Source organism: Setaria italica, chromosome IX (genome assembly GCF_000263155.2).
Source record: "Setaria italica strain Yugu1 chromosome IX, Setaria_italica_v2.0, whole genome shotgun sequence".
In the NCBI taxonomy this organism is placed as follows: Eukaryota; Viridiplantae; Streptophyta; class Magnoliopsida; order Poales; family Poaceae; genus Setaria; species Setaria italica.
Window position 1 is genome coordinate 32125066 of NC_028458.1, and position 23671 is coordinate 32148736.

General features: G+C 45.5%; 2 protein-coding genes across 2 annotated transcripts; one reads left to right on the top strand and one right to left on the bottom strand.

Moving 5' to 3' along the window:
- The first annotated feature begins 15624 nt into the window (after positions 1–15624).
- LOC101768255 lies at positions 15625–18040 on the top strand. Its single transcript, XM_004983330.3, has one exon. It carries the CDS (start codon positions 15855–15857, stop codon positions 17817–17819), a length of 1965 nt encoding a protein of 654 aa, XP_004983387.1. The 5' UTR covers positions 15625–15854; the 3' UTR covers positions 17820–18040.
- A 3104-nt stretch (positions 18041–21144) lies between these two features.
- On the bottom strand, positions 21145–22335 carry LOC101768660. Its single transcript, XM_004983331.3, has 2 exons — positions 21930–22335; positions 21145–21332 (listed from the first exon to the last, which is right to left on the bottom strand). The coding sequence occupies exons 1-2, from the start codon at positions 22264–22266 to the stop codon at positions 21316–21318; spliced, it is 354 nt and encodes a 117-aa protein (XP_004983388.1). The 5' UTR covers positions 22267–22335; the 3' UTR covers positions 21145–21315.
- Positions 22336–23671: the final 1336 nt, after the last annotated feature.

The window sequence follows — 23671 nt, forward strand, 5'->3', positions numbered from 1 at the left end:
TTGTTGTTTGGTGTATCCTGTTCCTGCAGAGATGGGAGAAAAACGTTTTAGCCGATAGAAATGAGAAATCGGCTAGTAAAAACAGAAGGTTCTTACCTCCTTAAAACAGATCTCTTCTGCCTGGGTTGGCAGAACTGCTACTCTCGTCTTAGGAATCGGTGGAGGTAGTTCATCAGAGGGAGAAGATTCGACAATAATCGGCTCTCTGGTAATAGCCGGTAATATGCTTGGACCAGCTTCCTGGAGAAAGGAAAGGGAAGCATTTGTGAGTATAAAAGAATACTAGATCTAAATGTGAGTCTTGATTTTCTCACCTCTTGGAATCGCGTAGCCTTTAGTCACTCAGGGGGGACGACCGATGTGTCTGGAGCATCCTGTGCCAAGAATCAACCGGTTTTTAGTTGAAAAAGTTATGGAGATTAACTGAAGAGCGTGTTCTTTACCTCAATCTAAAGATTTGGTAATGGCACGGTTTCAACTCGGGGATCAGCCGATTGAGGGACAGTCTGCTCCGGGATAAGTTGTGCGGCCTGTTAAGAAGGGACGGATTTAGTATTGGTAATACATGTGAGGAAGCTAGAGCAGAAAGATTACCTGTATAGCCTCCACCAAGAGAGATGCAACTATTGATCCAGCTTCTGATGCTGCTAGGGGATCAATGTCCTGAATTGTCGGCAAGACATCTACTTGGATTGATGCGGCTGAGCACTCGGCCGACGTTGCTGCCGATTGGTGGGCTATCTAAGTTGTCACCGATTCAGTACGAGCTCGTATCCCGCGGCTCATTTTCTTTGTGGTAGGCATTTTGAGCTTGTGCTTCAATCGGCCGGTGGCTATGTCTTCCATTGATAGGGCGTGATAGCCGATAAGAGGGTACGTCGTGTACGGATGGTGTGTCTCTATCAGCCTGCCGCTCCGACTGTGCGTTGGAGGCACTTGGCTATCGACCTGCACGGAGAAGAAGGGTCTGTGATGAAAAAAATTTGTGGCATGAAAGAATGAAAGTAAAGAATCAGCAGAAAAAAGTATTGTTACCTCTGCGTTCGGATCAGCATGAGCGGGGTCCAGTTGATTGCAATAAACCGCAGGGGCCGCACAGAAAAGGTGTTGTTTCCACTCGGCCCACCATAATTTGAATTGCTAGGTAGAGAAGGGTACCACCAGCCAAGTACTCAGATCGATGGTGTTGGAATCCGGTGTCAGATTGCATAATCTGTTGTATTCAAATCCTCTTGAAACCGGTTCTTGAAATTTCACTCGGGCGACGAAGTGGACTTCGATTGGCATTTGTCCCAAGCCAAATTGTCTGGCTGCTACCGATGGGTTGTAGAACTCGTATGTTGGGGAGTCCTTTCCCAGAAAAGAAGTTCGCTAGCAAAATTCCAGGTTTAATCAAGATGTCCATGATTCCCTCATCAAAAGTATTGGTACCCGAGTCAAAGCAGTCAGGATTCTCAAAAGTTGGATCTTCTATTTGATATGTATACCAATTCGTTACTTCTTCTTTGAAGCCATTATAGAAGCATCTAAAGTGCTCGGCTATTCTTGAGGGAGCAAGCTTGCTGCCTGGGAAAGAAGATACAGCTTCTCCGAAAGAGGTGCAGCGGCGTCTTGCTGATGAGTCAGTCTCTGATTCAATATTGGGAAAAGTCTTGGTCTCGATTCGCTCTTTGAAGATTTTGCTCATGTATAAGTTGAGCTAGAGGTTGATAAACCACCAGGGACCACCAGGGTTCCCGATGGGTTCCCCAGATGACAGCTTCACGACGACTTGATGTAACATGTAGTACACTGACCCTAGCAAGTGTTCTCCCAAAGGGACAGCGGCACCTCTTACTAGTGCTCCAGCCAAAGCTCGCGTGTTGGAGGTAGAACTGGTCGATTTGCCACAGAAAAGATGTTTTTCCAGCCACATCATCAAGAAGGTTGTGTGCTCCTTTTCCGTGATGGGTCTGGTCTTCATGTTCTTCTCGATAAAGCCTTTCCATCTGCCGATGGCTTTCGTTTCCAGCTGATGGGTGGGTTTGATCAAAAGATCGAAAGGTGTATCAGTGGAGGAGATATCGAGGCTAGTCAACATCAGAACATTGGCCAAAGTTGGAGTCATTGGTCCGTGGCTGAAAAGGAACTCATTGAGAGCGTCGGACCAGAAATAAGATACCGCGATGAGCAGAGAGTCATTCCTCTCCATATAAGATAGGGACAGATTTATGCAGTGGTTGATTTTCCGCTCATCCCAGAAAACTCTCTTGAAATTCGACATCCTAAAAAACCAATCTCTCCAACTGGGAGTTTGATTCGGCAAGGACTTGAAGGTGTTCGTCCAATTTTCCAAATCCATGGTTGATTGTTTAAATGGAATCCTGTGAGTTTCCAGGCTAATCTGATCGGTTGGGTCAGGGTCTCCCATAGGGCCAAGACCAATGAGTTCGGGGGTGTCAGCCATGGGGATGGTATTTCTCTGCCTGAGTTCCTGAGCAAATGCGAAGAAAAAACTAAGAATAGATCTAGAAATCGTGAAATGGTAAAAAAAAAAAGAGGGGCTCAGAAAATTTACCTCAGGGACGAAGGTCATCGTGGCTGTGGGTGCCGCCATTGAGACTTGGAAGCCGGCAATCGACGAAGAACAGGAGGAAGTCACTAGAGTGCACTGGAATGCACTTGGATGCGGGACAAGCGAGGGCACTGGAGTGTGTTGGGAGACAATTTGCTAGGAAGGAAACCCTTTTCGCCCGGAGGAAGAAGAAGTGGTGGAAGAGATGAGTATCTGGGGGATGGCTCGAGAGAGGGGTAAATGTGAAATTTTTACCACACCATCTGTGCTAATTTTGAAAAGAGCGGTTGCATGTGGGTGCTCTGTTCGAAAAAATGCAATCGTCAAGGAGAAGATTTCGGGAGCAAAGAGGGTTTTGCCGTATTTATTATTGCATCTCTTCCGAAGGAAGGAATCGGGGTTGAGAAAATTTCGGAGCAAAAGATATGTTTCACTCCAAAACTCAGGGGCATGTGTTGACGCTGGTTTTTGGCACGTGTTAGGGTCGACGTCAAGAAGAGAGGAAAGTGGCTGACGCGGTCAAACAGAAGGTTGTGGCTAGGGAAATCGATCGAAAAAGCTACAGTATTTCGGCTGATTAGCCGATGAAGTCGATGGAGACTGGCCGATTGGAAGCCAGAGCAGCTCGGCCGATATGGGCCTAAATGGGCCAAGGCGATAACAACATGAACATAGAGTTAGAGCAACTCCAAGAGTTCCCCAAGAAATTCTTCCCCAAAATAAGGTATTGGGGTTATGCTAAAAAAATTTCCCCCTAAAAACATATCAGGCCACAACAGAACGCTAAAAACTACTCCCAATATTTGCCACATCATCGTAATTGGACCTACCTCCAGAACAGAGCCTCCTATCTCTAGAATAGAGCTCCATCGCTCCTTTGACAGCATAGCACGCCGACGTGCGCCATGAGTTGGGGGTTCCTTGGTCCATGAACTCAGTCTACCTACATTCAGTACAAAGCTTCATTCTTATCCATTGCTTGGTTCATCGTTCTCCACAAACAAGAACCACCGTGGCCTGATCCTCATCTGGGCGATTGATGAAAGCAAGAAGAGGTAGTGGCTGTAGGTGGTGACTGCTGAGGGCTTGATGTCACACGCGCCGCGCAGCAGGACAGCAGCACAGGTTCGATATGCTTGTAGCTTTTCCTCCGCCTCTTTCAATCTTCCTGTCCCTTGGTCTTCCGTTTCGCAGGAGAGCTCCTCCACGACGGCCTGATGTGGACCTCTATCTCCTCCCTCTCCTGCAGCTCCTCCACGATGGCCTAAGCGCTATGCGTGCGTAGCAACGCGCTCTAGGCCAACGGCGTCAACGCCACCGCCGGCACCGGCACCGGCACCTCCGGGGTCGCGCCGCGCGTCCTCCTGGTCCTGTTCGCGCACCGCGTCGCCGTCGTGTTCGTGCGCTTCTTCGGCGGCAGGCAAAAAAACACGCACGAAAGGAAGCACAGGGTCGATTGGGGAAGTGAGGAACTCGCGAAAATATGCGGGGTGTGGGAGTCCCGATTCGGGTCTGCGAAAATATACGGCAGCTTTAGGGGAGCTATTGGAAACGGTTTTTTTTTCTTTTTCTTCCTAATTAAGTTATTAGGGGTAATTTAAGGGATCTCTTGGAGTTGCTATTAGCCCATAGAGGATTGATTGGTGTTCGACTTCGATGCGAGTTGTATCTGTATGTAAATATTTGTTATTTTGAATAAGAGATAAAATCATAGTCGGTTAGGAAATCAGTTGTAACAGGGTATAAATAGGTGTGTCGTGAGGCTTGTAAAACAACCCAAAAATCATCAATACAAATCTACTTTTTCCACGCAACTTTACTTTCAAGTCGGTGACTTCGCCAAACCTTTTTCTTTTCACGAGTTCGTACGAGTTGGCAGGACTGCATCAAACCTCCGGCCAATTTGTAAGTTCCGCGTATCGAGTAATATCTAAGCTTTAACTTTGGGTGCATCGCTGTTGTTTCATTTAGATTTATTCACTAGTTATCAATATTTACTAGAATTGTAGATTTTACCTGTTATTTTAGTTTGTCATCAGTTATCCAGCTTGAGGCACGAACTGTCGGCTGTATCAATATTTTATTTATTATCATACAACCGATTAGATCTGTTCCAAGTGTTGTCTCTGTAGCATTGTTTAAGTTACTCCAGTAGTTTCTTTTACAGTTGCCACGTGATTATTGGCTGTTTCATAGCCGATCATCTTTACACTAAATCGGCCAATCCGCTGATACATCTTTTGGAATAGATCGGAACTTCAGCCGATCGAATCTCTGGAATTTGATATCTTTTCTTCCTTGACAATCAACAGGTCAGATTGACTAGCACACCGTGCGAACCTTACCAGGGCAACAACCCGAACAGGAGCTAAGCAGATTTTCCCGGATCGTGTGTCCAATGCAGGAGTTGGGGCCACTGTCCGATTTTTTTTTTTTTTTTGCGTCAACACATCTAAATGTACAACACTAAGAATCTACAAGCTACTAATTTGCTAGCTACGAATTCCTCAGTACCTGGACAAGGAAGAAGCGGTGGCATGCCTGACGGCGGCTCCATAAGCCTGCGCACACTCTTGGTCTTGGCCTTGCGGCCTCTCGATCCAGAAGGAGTTTCTCCGGTGGGCGCCATTGTTTTCGAGGGAGCTGGCCAACCGAGGGCGGGGTCACGTCTGGTGCCATCGAGGGGGGAGCCGGCCGGCCAGGCTAGGCGGAGGCAACTAGGGCCAGGCCAGGCGGTGGCGACCAGGGGCACGGGCGCCACTAAGAATCTACAAGCTACTAATTTCTTGATGATAGTGATGCAGTAAGATAATTATTTAAGAAGGTAATATAACTAGTGTAGAATTAATGAGTATTCAAACTTATTGTAAATATTAAATATATTTTTGCATATTTGAAATATGTAAAGTTTTAATTTTTACTGCATGAAATCCAGCAAAAACATAAAAAAAATTATTTCCAAAAAAGAAGAGGGAGATGAGAAATGGGAGAGGGACATTTTATCCCGGTTGGTAAGGACCTTTATCTCGGTTTGTAATTAGAACCGGGACAAAAGAGCAAATTTCAGTTCCCGCCTGGAAGTGACCTTTTATCCCGGTTCTACTTACGAACCGCGATAAAGTGTTTCCCTTTTATCCTGGGTGCGTCAAAACTGGGATTAAAGGGCAGGCCATTTATCTCGGTTTCTTACAAACCGAGATAAAAGGGCAGGTCATTTATCTCGGTTTGTAAGAAGAACCAAAATTAAAAGTCCATTTCTACTCCCCCCGTACCCGGTAACTGGCATTTCTGGTAGGGGGATAAAAGTAACTGGCATTTCTACTCCTCCCGTACCCGGTAACTTAGCGAAATTTTTACTCCTCTCTAGCCTCCGCATCGTCTCCGTCGCCGGCTCCGCGAGCGTCACACTGCCGCCTCCGTCCCCGTCGCCACCGGTTGTCTTCATCCCCATTGCCACCTCCTCTCTGTCCACGCCGTCGTCCTCCGCCTCCATCCGTGCCGCCGTTCATCATCGTCCGCGAGCTGTCTCTTCTGTCGACCGGCGCCCCATCCTGCCTCCTCCATCCGATGCCCCGTCCTCCCTCATCCGTCCAGCGCTCGTCCTCCCTCGTCTGTCCGGCGCCCCATCCTCCCTCCTCGATCCGTCGTCCGGCACCCCGTCCTCCCTCCTCCGTCCGCACGCCATCCTCTTTCCATGCCTCGAGCCCCGATCTGCCACGCACACATTGCCGCCGCGGCCACCCTCGCGCCTCGTCGACCCCGCGCCGCACCCACGCGAGTAAAACCCCAGCACCTGACGCTCTAGCTAGCTTAGTATGGTTTCACGTTGTTCTTCTATGAGTTCATGTATGTACATTAACTTGTAATACGTTAAAGACATTTCATGTAATTAAGTTTCATTCAAGCTTTATTGTGTATTTTTTTTTTCATGTAAGTTTTCATGTAATTAAGAAGTTTTCAAGTAAGTTTAATTTCGTGTACGGTTTCATGTTTACGTTTCTATGATTTTATTTATATAGCTTAACGTACATGTAATTATGATTTCATGTGTGTTTGGAGTAGTTCAGATGGCGGATGACGAGAATGCAAGGTTCATGCTGGAGGACATTATTGCTAGCAGAGATCATAACGTAACGTACACCGAAGAAGAGAGTAACCAGGCGGACACGTACCTCAACATATCCGCCGATGTCAATGAAGAGCCCGAGCAAAACCTTGCCGCGACGGAAGATACCGCTGAGGTATATGTCATTAATAACATTGTACCCCATTTAGAATGTCTTCTTCTTTGTTATCATATACTAATTAACAAATCTTGAACCGTTAGCCGTCTGGATCGGCGAACCCTAAGAAGACACGAGGTCAAAGCATGGTGATGGATGGATCGCAAAAGCTAGAGGTCACAGAAGTGTCAGAGATGGCAGGCCGGTTGCTCCCGTCAATGTGGCAAATAAGTACGTGACTCAGCTCGGGGCTATTGTAAGGGACAATGTGCCCATCAGCTTCAAGAAATGGAGAGGAAAAAGCAATGATCCGGATGCGCTGCTGCAAACAGAAAAGGATATGCTGTGGGAACAGGTCAAGGAACATTTCATATTTCCTGCTGGATATATTGAAAAGGATGTGAAAGCGTGGGCACTGAAGAAGATGGCCACACAATTCAAACATTCAAGAAATTTCTAGTTTCAAAGTACATTAAGGAGGACAAAACTCCAGATTTCAACGAATTTCCAAAGTTGAGCGGCCACTGGGAGGCATTTGTCGAGTACAAGAGGAGCCACGACGGTCAGCAAAAAGTCAACACCAACGTTGAAAATGCTAGTCGTAAGAAAGAGCACCATAAGCTAGGGTGAGGTGGTTACAAAACAACAGTGTCCAAATTTTAGAAGATGGAACAAGACCTGCTCGAATGGGGTATCGTACCAGCAACTCATGAATGGAGCCAACGAGCTAAAAATTGGTTTTTCGCTCATGGAGGCAAACTGAACCCAGAGGATGGGACGTTGATCTTAACTGAGGAAATATGTCTCAAGGGCGAACAGCTCACCAAGAACATTGAAGATGTTAAGACTAGGAGGTTGGTAGTGGATCGAGAAATGGATGAGCTCACATTGGCCCTCAGGAATCCTGAGCACCCAGGACGTGTCTGCGGGTTCGGGATCGTTCCGTGGAAGTACGGTTTCAAAGAAGACAGATACTCGTACAGAAGCCGCAAGAGAAGAAAGGATCGGGCCAAGAAGAGCTGGCGGTGCAACCTAGAATCTCAAGTGCAATCTATGCAACAAAGAATGCATGACGAAGTCAATCGTCTAGTGGTCCTTTCACAATCTGAAGCACAGCCCGATCCACAGGACCAGCAACAGTTCGCTGTTGATTTCATCAGGCAACGCACCTCCTGTGAGCTGCATGTACCGATCGGCAACCTGACTGTTAAGGTATACTCTTATACATAATTAATATTTATGCAATAATTTTCTCAATCCATCAATCCACCACGCCTCAGGATTGGAGTTTAATAACATCTTTATTTCTGCTATATGTACAGGTAGCGTACGCAAGTGCCTTACCAAGCTAGGCAACGCAGGCAAGCCATGGCATGGAGATGCCACCTGGCTATGCTAGTGTCTCGGTAGAGCAGCTCGTTGATTGGCAATATGAAGGCTATGAGCTCCAGCTCCTGAGAGGCATTGGGGAGAGGACATTAGGAGATGCGGTTCAAGGAGGCATCATTCTATGGAGCAAACGCTACATCATCATCCCAGGCATGGAGGCAGCAATCCTCCCGGAAGAACCCGAGCCACAACCATCTCCTCAAATGGCAAGACCGACTTCTCCACCACGGTCAATTCCAGGACCATCATCACCAGGACCATCACCACTAGGACCTTCAGCACCAGGATCGTCATCGATGCATGCTCGAGCAAAGTCTCCATCTCCACATCCAGCTAGCAACGACGACGACAACAACACTCCTCCCCGCTCACCGACGACGCCGGGAATAAGAGCAGTCCCGAGCAAGGTACCTGCAACCCCGAGAAAGGAACCTGCTGGAGACCCGATTATGAAGTCGCGACCAACGGCTCCCAAGCCAGCACATAAAAAGAGGAAAACAAATAAGGAGCCTTAATTGACTCCTGAGGAACGTTGGAATGCAATGACTCAAGAGGAACGCTGGCTCAAAATCCAAGCAGAATGCAAGGATTTGTTCAGGAAAAGGGCTGAAAAAAAGCAAGGGAGATGGAGCCACAACCAACAATTGATCCAACTAAATTACAATTTTTTCACAAGATGTCACATTCAAACAAGGAGGCGATGAATATAGGGAAAAAAAGAAAAGGAAAGTCATCTTCAAGTGTTGTTGATCGTCGCCTTCGTCATCTACCAGAAGGAGACGCCAGAAGGATAGCAGCAATGCCCAAATCTCAACAAGATCAAGTATTGCAATTCATGGAAGAATTTGAAGTGGGACTTGATCAATGTATAGAGCTAGGTAGTCACGAGCCAGCAGCTTCACAGCCATTTCAACCGAGATGGATGTTTGAGCTAGGAAAGTCTCTGGTAAGGCCGGAGTTGGTAGGGAGCCTATCACCGAAGATGTACGAATTCCATGAATGGTACATTAAGGCGTCCGCCGACTAGACTTCCATGTTCGCCCTTAAGGTAAAACCGATAGATTTTTACGGCGAAGGCGAGAAATGCCTCTGGGTGGAATTCAAAGATATATACAAAGTGTACCATCAAGATGCTCTAGACGTCTCTCTCATCAGCGCTTGAGCTCTGTAAGTATCCATTTATCTATATGTAAAATTTGGACCATATCATTATTTTGTATGCATGTGTCACCCTACTAACTTTATCTTCTTTTTTATGTAGGCGGCTAATTTAGAAGTGCCGACAAGAAGGATACTTGCATGTTGGCTTCATGGATCCATCCATAGTTAACCAAACCCAACTACGAGATTTTACAGATAAAACGTTGGTGGAATGTTTCAATATGCTAGACCTTCAAGGTGGCAAGAGCTACATACTACTTCCATACAACTTCAACTAAGTGTTTGTACGTACGTATACCATCTATCTTAGTATCCTTTTCCTTATATTATTAATGAATATTTACGTACACAATTACCACTGGATCCTAATAGTAATTGAGCCTGATAGAAGCCGAGTTACCGTTCTCGATTCCTTGAGGAAAGCACTAGCGGAGTACCAAGAGATTCAAGATATTCTACACTTGTAATTAACAATTCCGGACCTTTATCTCAATACAAAAGTGTGTTTCCTAAATTTTCACCTAACACTATATCATTCATTATTTAAATCCGTAGGGCATGGAAATCAAAAAATGATGCCAAGGTGCATTCCAAGAAAAACTTACATGGGACACAGATTTCCCAGTACGTATGAAGTTTGCATATTTTGTACATTCTATATGATGAATATTTTATAACTTATTTTTTTCCCATTGAAGTGCTTAAGATAGGAACAAGGGAATAATCTATGTGGGTACTATGTATGTGAGAACATGCAAAGTTTTCTATCACACAAGGCCAGGTTGACGCCATAGGAAAAATAGGAAGTATGTAATATAAAATAATACTATTAATAGTTAATTATTTTCTAGCTCCTTATATTTAATTATCCGTGTAACATTATTCACTTCCAAATTACATATGCATAATATTCGAGACAAGATCTTGGAGAAAAAAAGAATAGACACAATATGCGAAAGTCTCGTAGGATTCCTGCTGAACGAGGTGATAAATCCACAAGGAGAATTTCATTACGATGGATGAAATTAAGAAGCACCAAGCAACACCTCGATGGGAAGACCTCGACGAAGATCCTAGCGCTATATAGCTAGCTAGCTAGGAATTAATTCTACTATATATATACTAATCAAGAATTATACATATACTAGCTAATTGTATAAGAATTGTATATATAAGTATGTAATAGTTAAATTGATTCGTTTAAATACTGTATATAGTTTGATTGATTTCATTAATTATAAAAAAAACTCTCAACTAACTAAAGGGGTACATGATGCACGAAATTATAGGCGCCATGCGGGCGCTGTATACACGCACTTCAGTCCCGGTTTGTAAAACAAATCGGAACTAAAGAGGAGACATTTAGTCCCGGTTTGTAAAACAAATCGGGACTAAAGAGGAGACATTTAATCTCGGTTTGTAAAACAAACCGGGACTAAAGGGGTCTGTCCAGCGCCTGGCGTGGCAGCCCCGTTAGTCCCGATTAGTTTTACAAACCGGGACTAAAAAAGGGTCTTATATCCTAGTTCAGAGACCCGTGATAAAAGATCGCCCCTTTTATCTCGACGGGTTAATCCCGGATGCATTTTTGGGAGATATGCATCCTACGAATCGGTACCGATACCCAATTCTCTAGTAGTGATTGCTAACGGGGGATTGGCCAGGCAACCTTGAAAGGTTCGGTTACTATCTAGTTAATAACATAATCAAATGCTGAAAGCCTAAAACGTAATCAACAAAGCTAATTACAAGAAGGAAAATTTTGTACTTGCCTGCTTCTGCCGTGGACGGATGGTTATTGTCCCTATACCAAGATCCTGGCCGCTGGTGGCCTGGTGCTCGTTCTGAATCCAAAGCCTCGCCTGGTGGTTGTGCAACGCCTCTCGTCCCACAGCCACGTGCCGAGCGTCGCAGCGGCCACGCTCGCCCCGCGCGCGCCCTGTGCCACCGTACTTGTTTAGTGTTCAAGATTTGCTTTTTTATTTCAAAATGTAGGTTGTTTAAGTTTTGTTTATATAAAAATATATAAACACCGATAATATCAAATAAATAATTTAATGAAAATATTTTATGTAAATCTTGATGTATTTTTCTACAAAATTGATCAAAATTAGATAGATTTGATTTTAAGCAAAACTAAAATGACTTACATTTTGCAACGGTGGGGTAGATCTTGACAGAGGCGGGATGCATCTTTAATTATTATCCTATTCGTTCATTTCTTGACACTGATTTGACGTTCTCGTTCACTTGTTACACCATTAGGCCCCGTTTTCTTCCACTGACTTATTTTTAGCACCCGTCACATCGAATGTTTAGATACTAATTAGGAGTATTAAACGTAGACTATTTACAAAATCCATTACATAAGTCGAGGCTAAACGGCGAGAGGAATATATTAAGCCTAATTAGTCCATGATTGACAATGTGTTGCTACAGTAAACATTTGCTAATGATGGATTAAGTAGGCTTAATTAAAATTTAATAGATTCGTGTTGCCGCTTAGCCTCCACTTATGTAATGAGTTTTGTAAATAGTCTACGTTTAATACTCCTAATTAGTATCTAAATATTCGATGGACACGTGCTAAAAATAAGTCACCGGAAGAAAACGCCCCATTAATCTAGTGCTCGACTATTTACGGTCCGTTTATGTTCCATTTCCAGTTAATGAAAGACATCAACTTATGTTTTCCAATAGAATAACAATTAATCTAGTTTGACAGCTTAGTTCTCCTGCATTGGATGACTGAAATTTTCATAACACCCACATGTGTATTTCTGTGGGACCTAACCCTTTTCGAGTATCTGTGCTAAGTTTATGAATTGAACTGTATGGACAGGTTCTACCCTAAGATCCTAACTTAGTTTACAAACCGAAACTTTTTAACATTAACAAAAAGAAATTGCTTTGATATTCCTACAACAATCGACACCCATTCCATTCCATAACAATCGAAAGATAGTTGACAAAGGGAACAACTATTTTGTTGAACGGGTGTGCTTGTTTAGTCTATATGGCACACTCATTTCTTCAGGTCAAAGCACATGATTTAGTGGCAGGGGAAATCCTCCTTTTGCTTTTGGAATACGTGGCTTCACGCTGCACAATAGCTGGGAGTGTCTCCGTCCAGCATGCTGCAAAGAGCAAAGGCGAATATATACCGCACCACTTAATCACTTCAAAGCTAAAACCTTTTTAATTCATTATTATATATTTATATACGTACGGAGTACTCTTCAGTCTTCACGTGCTGAAGTCTGGCAAATGCACTAAGGTTGTAATACCGTAATTGCCCTATAAAAGAGGGTTTGGGGACAAAGAGACTTGAACCCTCACGACTTAAGTCGACGGATTTTCTTTTTACTAGAAATTCTATTGGAGTTGAAGTGAATAATAGTGAACGGGTCATGCATCGTCTGACAGGGATGACGTTTGTGTTTCATATCAAAGATGCTCGACTAAGCCATAGACAACCACTAGGCCAATCATTACATAATTTTCTAAGGGCTTACACTCTCTCTTTCTGTTGGCAATCTGGAGAGTTCTGTGTTGTGCGCTTCTTGTTATTTTATCATTATATATAAAACAAAAAAACGTGCACATTGCTTCCAGGATTAATGTATATCTTTAATGGATTGGTTGAGATAGGATTTTTTTAGATGATACCATTGTTATGAGAGCACGACGTGGCAGCTGAAAATCAGATCAAACTAAAGGGAACAATTAGATTTGCACATATTTGTTGACCTCATTAACCTCAGTTACAACTATAATCTCGGTAGGATAACACAAATGTAGTTGCTATCATAAGTATCATTTGAATGCTTCACAAAATAAGGAGATGGAACAATTTAGTAGCCATTCCCGAGGGGAACACCAAAAGGCATTGTACGCATAACCCGTTTAGTACCGGATTCGCAAGGGTTGCACCTTTAGCAACGGATCATTAGTACTAAAAACACTTTTTAGTAATAGTTGATAATACCAACCGGTACTAATAGGTTTTGTGTCAAAAAAGTATTTGGAATCCTGGGGAGGCCACCTGACACAGGCATGTTGCAAGTCACAAGTCACGTGAAATATTTGTATACGCAGTGGATGGGATTCAAACCCGAAACTTCTTTGTCTCGTATGTACCTTTTCTTTACCATCTCATATACATAAGGTCCTTTTTTTAATAGTAGTATTTCTCATTGGAGGTGTGTTGAGGTATCTCCTGTTCGGTTGTGCTTCTTTTAAGCCGCTGCAAGCTGTGGCTGTTTTGCAGCTAAAGCCAGCAAGCAGCAGCTCAGTTACTTGGGCTTGCAGCTGCAGCTTCAGCTGCTGCAAAGTAGCACAAACGAACACGCTCATATAAACAACATGCACATTTTCATGGTAATAATAAATGCTACTGTAAAACTGAGTCAACTATACATGAAAACTTTTGCTTTTATATTGGTGCATGCATGTGTATATCAGAGTAACTGAACGTAGCTTCGCTCCTGCCTCTAGCTGCTCTAGAAGAAAACCATGGTCTACTCTATGGAATTAGGTTGTGCTTACTTGTTAATTACTTTAGTTTACATGTTGGTTAAGGGTGTTGGAGATCTTTCATTCTGCGGTGTTAGATAATAAGTGGTGTTAGATAATAAGTAGGTGCCTCGGTACTAATGGTTGTTTTGAAATGTAGGTTGGCATTTGCTTGGTGCACACCTTGTTTCAGTTTTTTTTCTCCTTTCTTTCTTTTTGGCTAGGTGTGCAAAAGCATTTTGTGGTGGTGGGGGAGGCCTGAACAATATTAATTTCATCACGAACCAAGGAAATGCTCTTGGTGTTAGAACTAACCAGAACAAGTGGTCATAGTTTACACGTGTGAAGGAAAATGGTAGGAACCTAGCCTATCTAGATATGACCAGGAAGTTTATTTGACTAAGAATATGTGCTTCAGTTGCAAATTGAATTCCAATAGGAAGAATGTGCCAAAAAAAGAGGAGGAATAAAATGACACTAGGAATTGTGCTTGACGGTGTAGTTTTTTTTTGGCGATTACAAGGTGAGGATCCGAAGATTAATATATTGCTTGAAGGCAAGAAAGGATTCACCTTACTGTGAATCCACCGACGCATTTAATTGTTGGTTCAAAATGACATCTTAACATTGTTTCAAAAATTAGAAATTAAGGGTCCGCTTGGATCCCTCGCCGGCCACTCGCCTCGCCTTGCGGGCAAGGCTATTTCCTTGCCTCGCTACTTTGCTCGGCTAGGCAAGGAAATCCTTACCGACGCAGGAGAGCCAAATGGAGATCAACAACCATCAAATCGAGCTACTCTGCCACTGAATAGACCTCCGTTGCTGCTAAATCGAGGTTCTCCAGCACCAAATCGACCTCCGTTGCCGAAATCAACCTCTGCTATAGTATAATCGAGCTCTCCCGTCATTGAATCGAACTGTTGCATCCAAATCGAGCCCCGTCGTATGCCAAATCAACCGGCGGTTCGAAACAACGCAGAGTAGTGGCAAGGGTAGCAAAGCGCCCCCTTGAGCTTGCCTTGCTTTCCCGAGCAAGGAGAGGCGAGTAGGCGAGGCAAGGCAAGTTGCGGCAAGAGATCCAACCAACCTCTAAATGCATGTAAATTTTTCAGTATCATATGAGAATCAGTATGACCCAATAAATTTTAACCTAAGCTTTCATCAAGAGCTTCCTATTTGATGAAATAAATCTAATCGCCTTAGCTAATTTCTTCAAGTTATCTATAGCATGTAAGAGTACATTTTTTTTTACATGCATGATGCACTAGTGGCGGATCCAAGGAGGCCTGAAGGGGCTGCAGCCAGCTAAGGGAGGAGAAAGGAAAGAATGAGGAGGGAGAGAAGAGGTGGGGGAAGAGAGAAGAACTCAACCCTCCTCTGATTGTTACATGGGTCCGCCACTGCACAATAGGCAGTCTGCTTCCTACTATACAGTCTACTTCCTCTTGTCTAAATTCGTAGTTAGGTGCAAAGCATACAGGGCTCCATGCCCAACGATGCGGCGAACGGACGGTCCGATGCGCGTATCACCCACACGGGTCGTACGCGACATGCCACGGCTCGCACGCCGCTGGCGCTGCCGTGCCGCGCCCTTCTCGGAATCTCCGGAGAAGCCACGCAGAACAGCGCGCGAGTCCACGACCAGGCCACGACGCGGCCCGCTGGCCCCACCTTCCCCTCTCCCGGGCCCACCCGCTGACCGCACGGACGACCCGGCCGCTGCCCAGTCCAGCACTCCTCCAACCGCAACCGCAGCATCTCCTCCCTCCCCCACCCCCTCCCCACCCCCCAAGCCCACTCCTTCCTCTTCCCCATCCAAACCCACCACCAAGAACACAGCGCACCAACCGGTCCCAAAACCCCACGAGGAATCAACCCCAATTCGCCCTGCTCCCCCACAGATCGCACCACCGGAGCGCGATTGCGGCCAATCCCACCCCCAATACCCATTCTCCCAGGCCGAGGCGCCGTTTCCTGGCCAGAAAAATCAGCTCTTTGATTGGGGAGCGGAGATGGGGGAGGGGGTGAAGACGATGCTGGCCCGGCCGATCCAGCTGGCCGACGAGGTCGCCAAGCAGTGCGCCGCCGCCCGGAGCTTCCGCGCCGAGTGCGCCGAACTCAAGGCGCGCGCGGACAAGCTGCTGGCTCAGCTGCGGCAGGCGGCGCGGGCGCCGGACCTGTACGACCGCCCCGCGGCCCGGATAATGGCGGGGGCCACCACCGCGCTGTCCAGGGCCTCCGCCCTCGCGGCCCGGTGCGCGCGAGGTCACCCGCGGCTCCGCAGCCTCTTCACGCTCAGCCCTGCCGCCGGGTTCCCGCGGGCCGTTGCGGCGCTCGACACGGCGCTCGAGGACGTCGCGTGGCTGCTCCGCATCTCCTCGCCCGGCGCCGCGGGGGACGGCGACGACGACTCGCTCCTCGGCCTCCCCAACATCGCGCAGAACGAGCCCATCCTCTTCTTCATCTGGGACCACGTCGCGCGCCTGCACACGGGCTCCCCCGCTGCCCGCGCCGACTCAGCCGCCAACCTCGCGTCTCTCGCCCGCGACAGCCAGCACTTCGCCAAGCTCATCATCGAGGAGGACGGCGTGCCGCCGCTGCTCAAGCTGCTCAAGGACGGCACCGACGAAGGCCAGGAGGCCGCAGCGCGCGCGCTGGGGCTGCTGGGATGCGATGCCGAGAGTGTGGACAAGCTCGTGCAGGCCGGGGTGTGCTCCTCCTTCGCCGCTGCGCTCAAGGACCCGCCCATGCGCGTGCAGGCTGCGGTAGCGGAGGCCATCGCTAACCTCGCCGACCGGAGCTCCACGTGCCAGGACCTCTTTGCTCAGAACAACACTGTTCGCTACCTGGTTGGGCACCTTGCCTCCGGGACCATCCAGGAGCACAGCAGGTACTCTGTTGGCTCCAACAGTTCCAAGAAAAGCACGGCTGCGCCGCAGCAGCCCATGAAGTCGCTTCACTCTGTGGTGCTTGCCAAGACGCACAGCATGCGCCACACCGGTGATCGTGATGCTGCAAGTCTCACTGATGAGCCACCGTTGATGTCCAACAGCTCACCAGGAGGTGAGCAAGACACGAAAAGGAACCCCCATATGCAGTCGGTGGTACACTCTGCTATGTCTGCGAAAACAAACACGAACGGCTCATTAGTTCCACCGTTCAGGCCTCAGCTTGGAACTAGTGGCTCCAGTGGCCGTGGTGCTCGTGAGGTGGAGGATCCTGAGATCAAGGCACATTTGAAGGCCATGGCGGCGAAAGCTTTGTGGAAGCTTGCTCATAACCATTTGGGGGTCTGCAAGAGTATTACAGAGTCACGTGCGCTGTTGTGCTTTGCTGTTCTTCTTGAGAAAGGTGATGGAGATATGGGCACCGATGTACAATTCTTCTCAGCAATGGCAATCATGGAAATTGCTCGTGTTGCTGAGCATAGCCTTGTTCTGCGGCAGTCGGCTTTCAAACCCAGCTCCCCAGCAGCTAAGGCTGTGGTTGATCAGCTACTCCGTGTGGTCCGCAAGGGTGAATATGATGTGTTGCTCCTCCCATGTATCACCGCCCTTGGCTGCCTTGCACGCACCTTCACAGCAAGTGAGACCAGGGTCATCGCCCCTCTTGTGCAGCTTCTTGATGAGCGTGAGCCACCAGTCACCAAGGAGGCAGTGGTCGCACTCACTAAGTTTGCATGCTCTGAGAACCACCTGCATCTGAACCACTGCAAGGCCATTGTTGATGATGGTGGTGCACGCCACCTTGTCCAGCTTGTCTACCTCGGTGACGAAATTCAAATTGAGGCACTGATACTACTCTGTTACATTGCACTGTATGTGCCTGAGAGTGAGGAGCTTGCGCAGGCCAGTGTGCTGGCTGTGCTGCTCTGGGCATCAAAGCAGGCTCACATGGTGCAGGACACACGTGTCGAGGCGCTACTGCCAGATGCCAATGCGAGGCTGGAGCTGTTCCAGTCTAGGGCCTCCAGGTGATATTGGAAATCGGATAACTGGACATGGGTTAGTAGTTATTTGCTGCAATGTGTAACTAGAGTAGAATTATTTCCATTGTCCGCAATTGCTCTTGTGAGGTATATTACATTTTATTCTGTACATACAATGCCATCAATTTGTCTCCGAAATTGGTTGGGGGTTTTTGAATTATAAATTCAAGAGACATTGAACACAACATATTGTCCATGGATTTACTTTGTTCAGAATTTTGCTTTGGTTCTATTTTTTTCCTTCTGAATAGGCATGTTTGTTATGTTTGTGAGTGACTTACAATTAAATTAGCTGGGAAATTATTAGTTTAGGGCAGCATAATTCATAGAAATTTATTCATAGTAAGAATCAAGCTGACCTATGCAAACCCTGTTTGCCAAATATAGACATGTTCACCGGGTTTTGCATTTGTTTTGCTGAATCTGTAAATGTGATTGTTAGTTCGGGGTATAATTTACTAGTTCAGATTGGACAAATCAGGATGTATATAAGTGATCTTCCACTTGTGCATTTCTCTATTTTAACAAAAAAATGTTAGCTTTTCCAAACATGTTCCCATCGTGGTTGTGCATGTTTGTTTGCAACCTTTTCTGAAGTTATGAACAGATGTTGCTAGTAGCAATTCTAGTTATAACGCTATCTGTGATTCAGAAAAGGCAAATCGGCAGTTAAGTGGTAAGTGTGCTCGCTGCATTTGCAACATGTGTTCAATACAATTATACATACTAGAGCCCACACGTTGCTGCGGAATCCTAGTGTTTAACCCCGTATGAGAAATTATTACAGAAGGCCTGATTGTGAGTATATTAGAGCAGTCATTTTAGAATTTTCCTTTGCATATCTATACTGCTTTGTGTATTTGTCTTCATTGAATGGAAAATTTGACAGTAGGAATAAAATAAGACGGGTTGGTGCTCTGATGAGCCAGCTACTGTTTCGGCTTTGGTACACAGATATATATTATGTAATTTAATTATAGTTTATATGTGTATGAACATGAGTACACTTCTTGTACTCCAGCATCATCAAACTAACAGTTGACCAGCTTTATTTATTAATAAGTACTTTGAGTATTTCTAGCTGCCTTGTGTGTGTCAGTTAACCTCATCCATGTTTAACCAGTTCCTTATCTCAGACCTGCTTTGATCCTATATTAAAAGGAAAACATAAGTAGTCCAATTGAAGCAATTATCACAAAACAAGATCTGTAATGATTAATCTATGCATATATCCCAAATTGGGCAGTCCTGTCTGGATATCAGTTGTTCGTATTAAAATTTCCCTGATCTTGATGTCAGTTGTTCAGTACCACTTTTCTTTTGCAATCATAGTGTCAAGTTTCACTATACTAGTATGTACCCTCTACTTGTCTGATTGATCTGAGATTATTATCTGATCACGGTCATTGCCGCATGGAAGAAAAGCTAACTGACACTGACATGCGGCCCCTGTGTGTCGGTTCCTACGGGTCCATGTCACAAAGCCAAGCTACTCACCGCAGCCTGCAGGGATGGTGACACCACACTGCTTTGAAGTTCATGTAACATCGAATATTCGAAGGTTAATTAAGAGGATTAAATATGAGCTAATTATAAAATCTAATTACACAAATGAAGGCTAATTCGCGAGACGAATCTATTAAGCCTAATTAATTCATCATTAGCATATGTTTACTATAGCATCACATTGTCAAATCATAGACTAATTAGGCTTAATAGATTCATCTCGCAAATTAGCCTCCATCTGTGCAACACAAATGGAGGCTAATTCGCGAGACGAATCTATTAAGCGTAATTAATCCATCATTAGCACATGTTTACTATAGCATCACATTATCAAATCATGGACTAATTAAGCTTAATAGATTCATTTCGCAAATTAGCCTCCATCTGTGCAATTAGTTTTGTAATTAGTTTATGTTTAATACTCCTAATTAGTATCTAAATATTCGATGTGAAAAAACCAAACGGGACTGACGGGCATTAGTGACTAGACGACCTTCTCCAGCCTTAAATTCTTCCTGGCGTCTGGGGAGCCCAGTAATCGCAGATGCAGGACGCATGGGCATCAGCAGCCTGCACGGTTTTGCAGCAGTCCGAAGATTGCTTCTGCTTGGGCCCCTCCTTCTGGACATACTGCTTGCAGGTGCGCTACAGCGCGTCGATTTCATTCTGGCCGTTTGGGACTTTGAACTGAGGAGATGGTGGGCCTGAGACTGCTGCTGCAGCGGCGAGGAGGATGAGGAGTGTCGCAGCCAGGAGGCCAGCAGTTTTTAGCTGGGTCATCTTGGTGTGCTTTTTGGTGGACTGGGACTTTACCGGTTGATTGTGTTTTTGTTCTTGTACTGTAATGCTGTGTGTTTGAGACCTGGATGGCAGTTGGTACTTATAGCATCTGCTTCTGGGACGGTTTGCTCTCATGGTTGGTTTGGTCCATGGGATTTGGGGGCTCCTGTGAACCGCTGCAATGCGATTCTTGTGAGCTGTTTTCGAGCTGCGTGTTTTGCTTAAGCTGGTGTTCATGCGCACGCCATAGGTGTGACCCCCTCTATTCATGGGCTTTGAGCACCATCTAGTTGCTCAGGTCGGTTTCCTGACGCATATGCACTGCCGCCTTCCGAGTGTCCCTCGTTCTTACTCTGCTTCCTACCTCTCCAGCTGCTATTGCTCCAATCCATCCATGGCTGCCACAGTGCCACCTCGCTGGTCCGCGCTCGGCTCTCTGCTCTCATGGCATTTGGTTTCATTAATTTGAACAGTTGACTTCTGTGGCTGAAACATTTGTTTTCAATCCCTAGAACATCCGATTCTTGAAACGGAACATACTGGCCATGTCTTTTTTCTCTGTTCACATCTTTCTTTACCAAGTTTAAATTATTTTCCGTGAATTTACTTTGTTTAGATTTTGCTTTGGTTCTATTTCATTTTCCCTTCTAACTGGGCGTGCTAGTTATGTTTGTGAGTGACTTGCAGTTAAATTAACTGGAAAATTATTAGTTTAGAGCAGCATATATGAACAGATGTTGCTATAGTAGCAGTTCTATTTAGAAGTTATTATCTATTATTCAGAAAAGGGCAAATCGGCAGTTAAGTGGTAACCTAGTAATTACACATGCTAGAGCCCAAACGTTGATGTGGAATCCTAACGTTCAACCCATTATGAGAAATTATTACGGTGACAGATAAACTACAGCAGTCATTTTCGAATTTTCCTTTGAATATCTGTACTGCTTCATGTTTGCATTGTCTTTCATTGAATGGAAAATCGAATAAAATAAGACGGTTCGACTCTCTCATGAGCTTTCGTACACATATAATCATGTAATTAATTAGAGTTTATATATGTGTGAACATCAGTACAGTTCTTGTTCTCCAACATCATCAAACTAACAGTTGACCAACTTTATTTATTACTTTGAGCATTTTCTAGCTGCCTTGTGTGTGTTAGCCAATCTCCTTCATTCAGGTTCAGCCAGTTCCTTGTCTCAGAACCTCTTTGATCCTATAATGAAAAGAATACATAATTAGTCCAACCGAATCAATAATTACAAAACAAGATTTGCAATGATCAATGTATATGTCCTGAAATTTCCTGAAGCTTTGGAAAACCTAACAATTTATTTGTATTCAATTGGGCAATCCCTGATCTTGATATCAGTTGTCAAGTAGAAGTTTTCTTTTGCTATCATAGTGCCAAGTTTCACTATCCAAGTATGTTTCCTCTACTTGTCTGGTTGATCTGAAATTATTATCTGACCATGATCATTGCCACAGGGAAGAACAGCTAACTGACACTGACATGCGGCCCCTGTCTAAGGGTCTGTTTGTTTCCCTCCTAGATTATATAAATTGGATTATGATCACAGGGTAGCAGGGTAAAAGATCATCATGGAGTCATTAGGGGACCACAAATAATCTAAAATAAGCTAGTTTTGGTTAGCTTATTTCAAATTATATGTGGTCTCAAAATGATATTTTTACTATAGTACCATGCCTCATAATCCAACTTATATAATGTAGGACAAGTTACTGTATGCTGGCAAGGATGTCAGCGTCGGTTCCTACGTGTCCCAGTCAGTCACATAGCCAAGCTACTCACCGCAGCCTGCAGGGATGGTGACGCCGCACTGCTTGGTGACATAGAAGACTTTCTCCAGGCTTAAATTCTCCCTGGCGTCTGGGGAGCCCAGGTAATCGCAGATGCAGGACGAATGGGCATCTGCAGCCTGCACGGTTTTGCAGCAGTCCGAAGACGGCTTCTGCTTGGGCCCCTCCTTCTTGACGTACTGCTTGCAGGTGCGCCACAGCGCGTCGATGTCATTCTGGCAGTTTGGGACGTCAAAATGAGGAGATGGTTGGCCTGAAACTGCTGCTGCAGCGGCGAGGAGGACGAGGAGTGTCGCAGCCAGGAGGGCAGCAGTCTTTAGCTGGGTCATCTTTTGGCGTGCTCTTGGGTGGACTGGGACTTTACCGGTTGATTGTGTTTTTGTTGTTGCCCTGTAATGATGTGTGTTTGAGACCTGGATGGCAGTTGGTACTTATAGCATCTGCTGCTGGGAGGGTTCGCTCTCATGGTTGGTCGATCGGGATTCGGGGGAACCGCTGCAATGCGATTCTTGTGAGCTGTTTTTGAGCTGCGTGTTTTGCATAAGCTGGTGTTCATGCACACGCCATAGGTGTGACCTTCAATTCATGGGCGTTGAGCACCATCTAGTTGCTCAGGTTCGTTTCCTGAGAGCATGCGCCTTGGAGTGTCCCTCGTCCGTGCTCTGCCTCCTAATACTACTACACAAACGATTTGCAGGGCGTCCTGTTTATTTTAAGGCATCGCACCTACAAAATAGGGTAGTTATTGTACCATCAGGCCCACCTCTGGAGAACCATTTGCAAGGGTAACCCGCCCGTAGAAAGATCATTTCCGGGAACGGGTGATGGTGTCACCTGTCTATGATCCTTCCAGAACCGTTTGCAGGAGCGGGCCACCCCGGCTACGGGGAAGACCCGCCTCTGGAAATGGGTGACAAAACAGTCAGTTGGGGCTTCTTCCTCCTCCTAACAGCATATTCATTGCTCGAGGGATGTGCTGCCCGAAAATCGAAAAAAGTGAAAAAAGGTGGGGAAGGTTTTCAACTTGGTTTCCTTGGAGTTGGAGCTTATAGGAGGTAAGTTGATGCTAATTCCTTATCCTTTTGAAGCTTATTGTCTTTTCTTATCTTGTTTTGCTATTTAGAGAGATGGATAGGATATGGATATACCAAGCATGAAGAACGGATGCCTATTTCCATGGAGAACTTAAACAAATTTATTAAAGCTGCGGAGAATAATGCAATGGTTGACAAGACAAAGACGGTGGCTTGTCCATGCAAAACCTGCAAGAACATGAGAGTATTCAGCGAGACAACTACAATAAGATTGCATGTGATGGTTTGAGGTTTCATTAAAGACTACATGATCTGGACATATCAAGGTGAGAAAGCACCAATCAGGATCCGCTCGACGAAATTATGGAAGATGTCGAGTTTGATAGAATGTTTGATACTTACAATTCTTTTGATGAGGGTGTCGGCTCCGATGATGATGGTGGTTGTGGCTCCGATGGTGGTGGCTTCAATGGTGATGATGGTGTTGACGAGGGTGGCGATGGTGGTGGTGATGGTGATGACAATGGCGGTTATGATAGTAGTGGCGATGACGAACTTGATGATAGTGATTTCCCGAGCCAATTGTTGCGTCACACCAAAGCGGAACTATTAGTTGGTAGTGCAAAGGGGTTAGCAAATTTCAAGATGGTGAAGAAATCAGCGAAGGAGAATGTGTACGAGCGTTCATAGGAATGTCCAA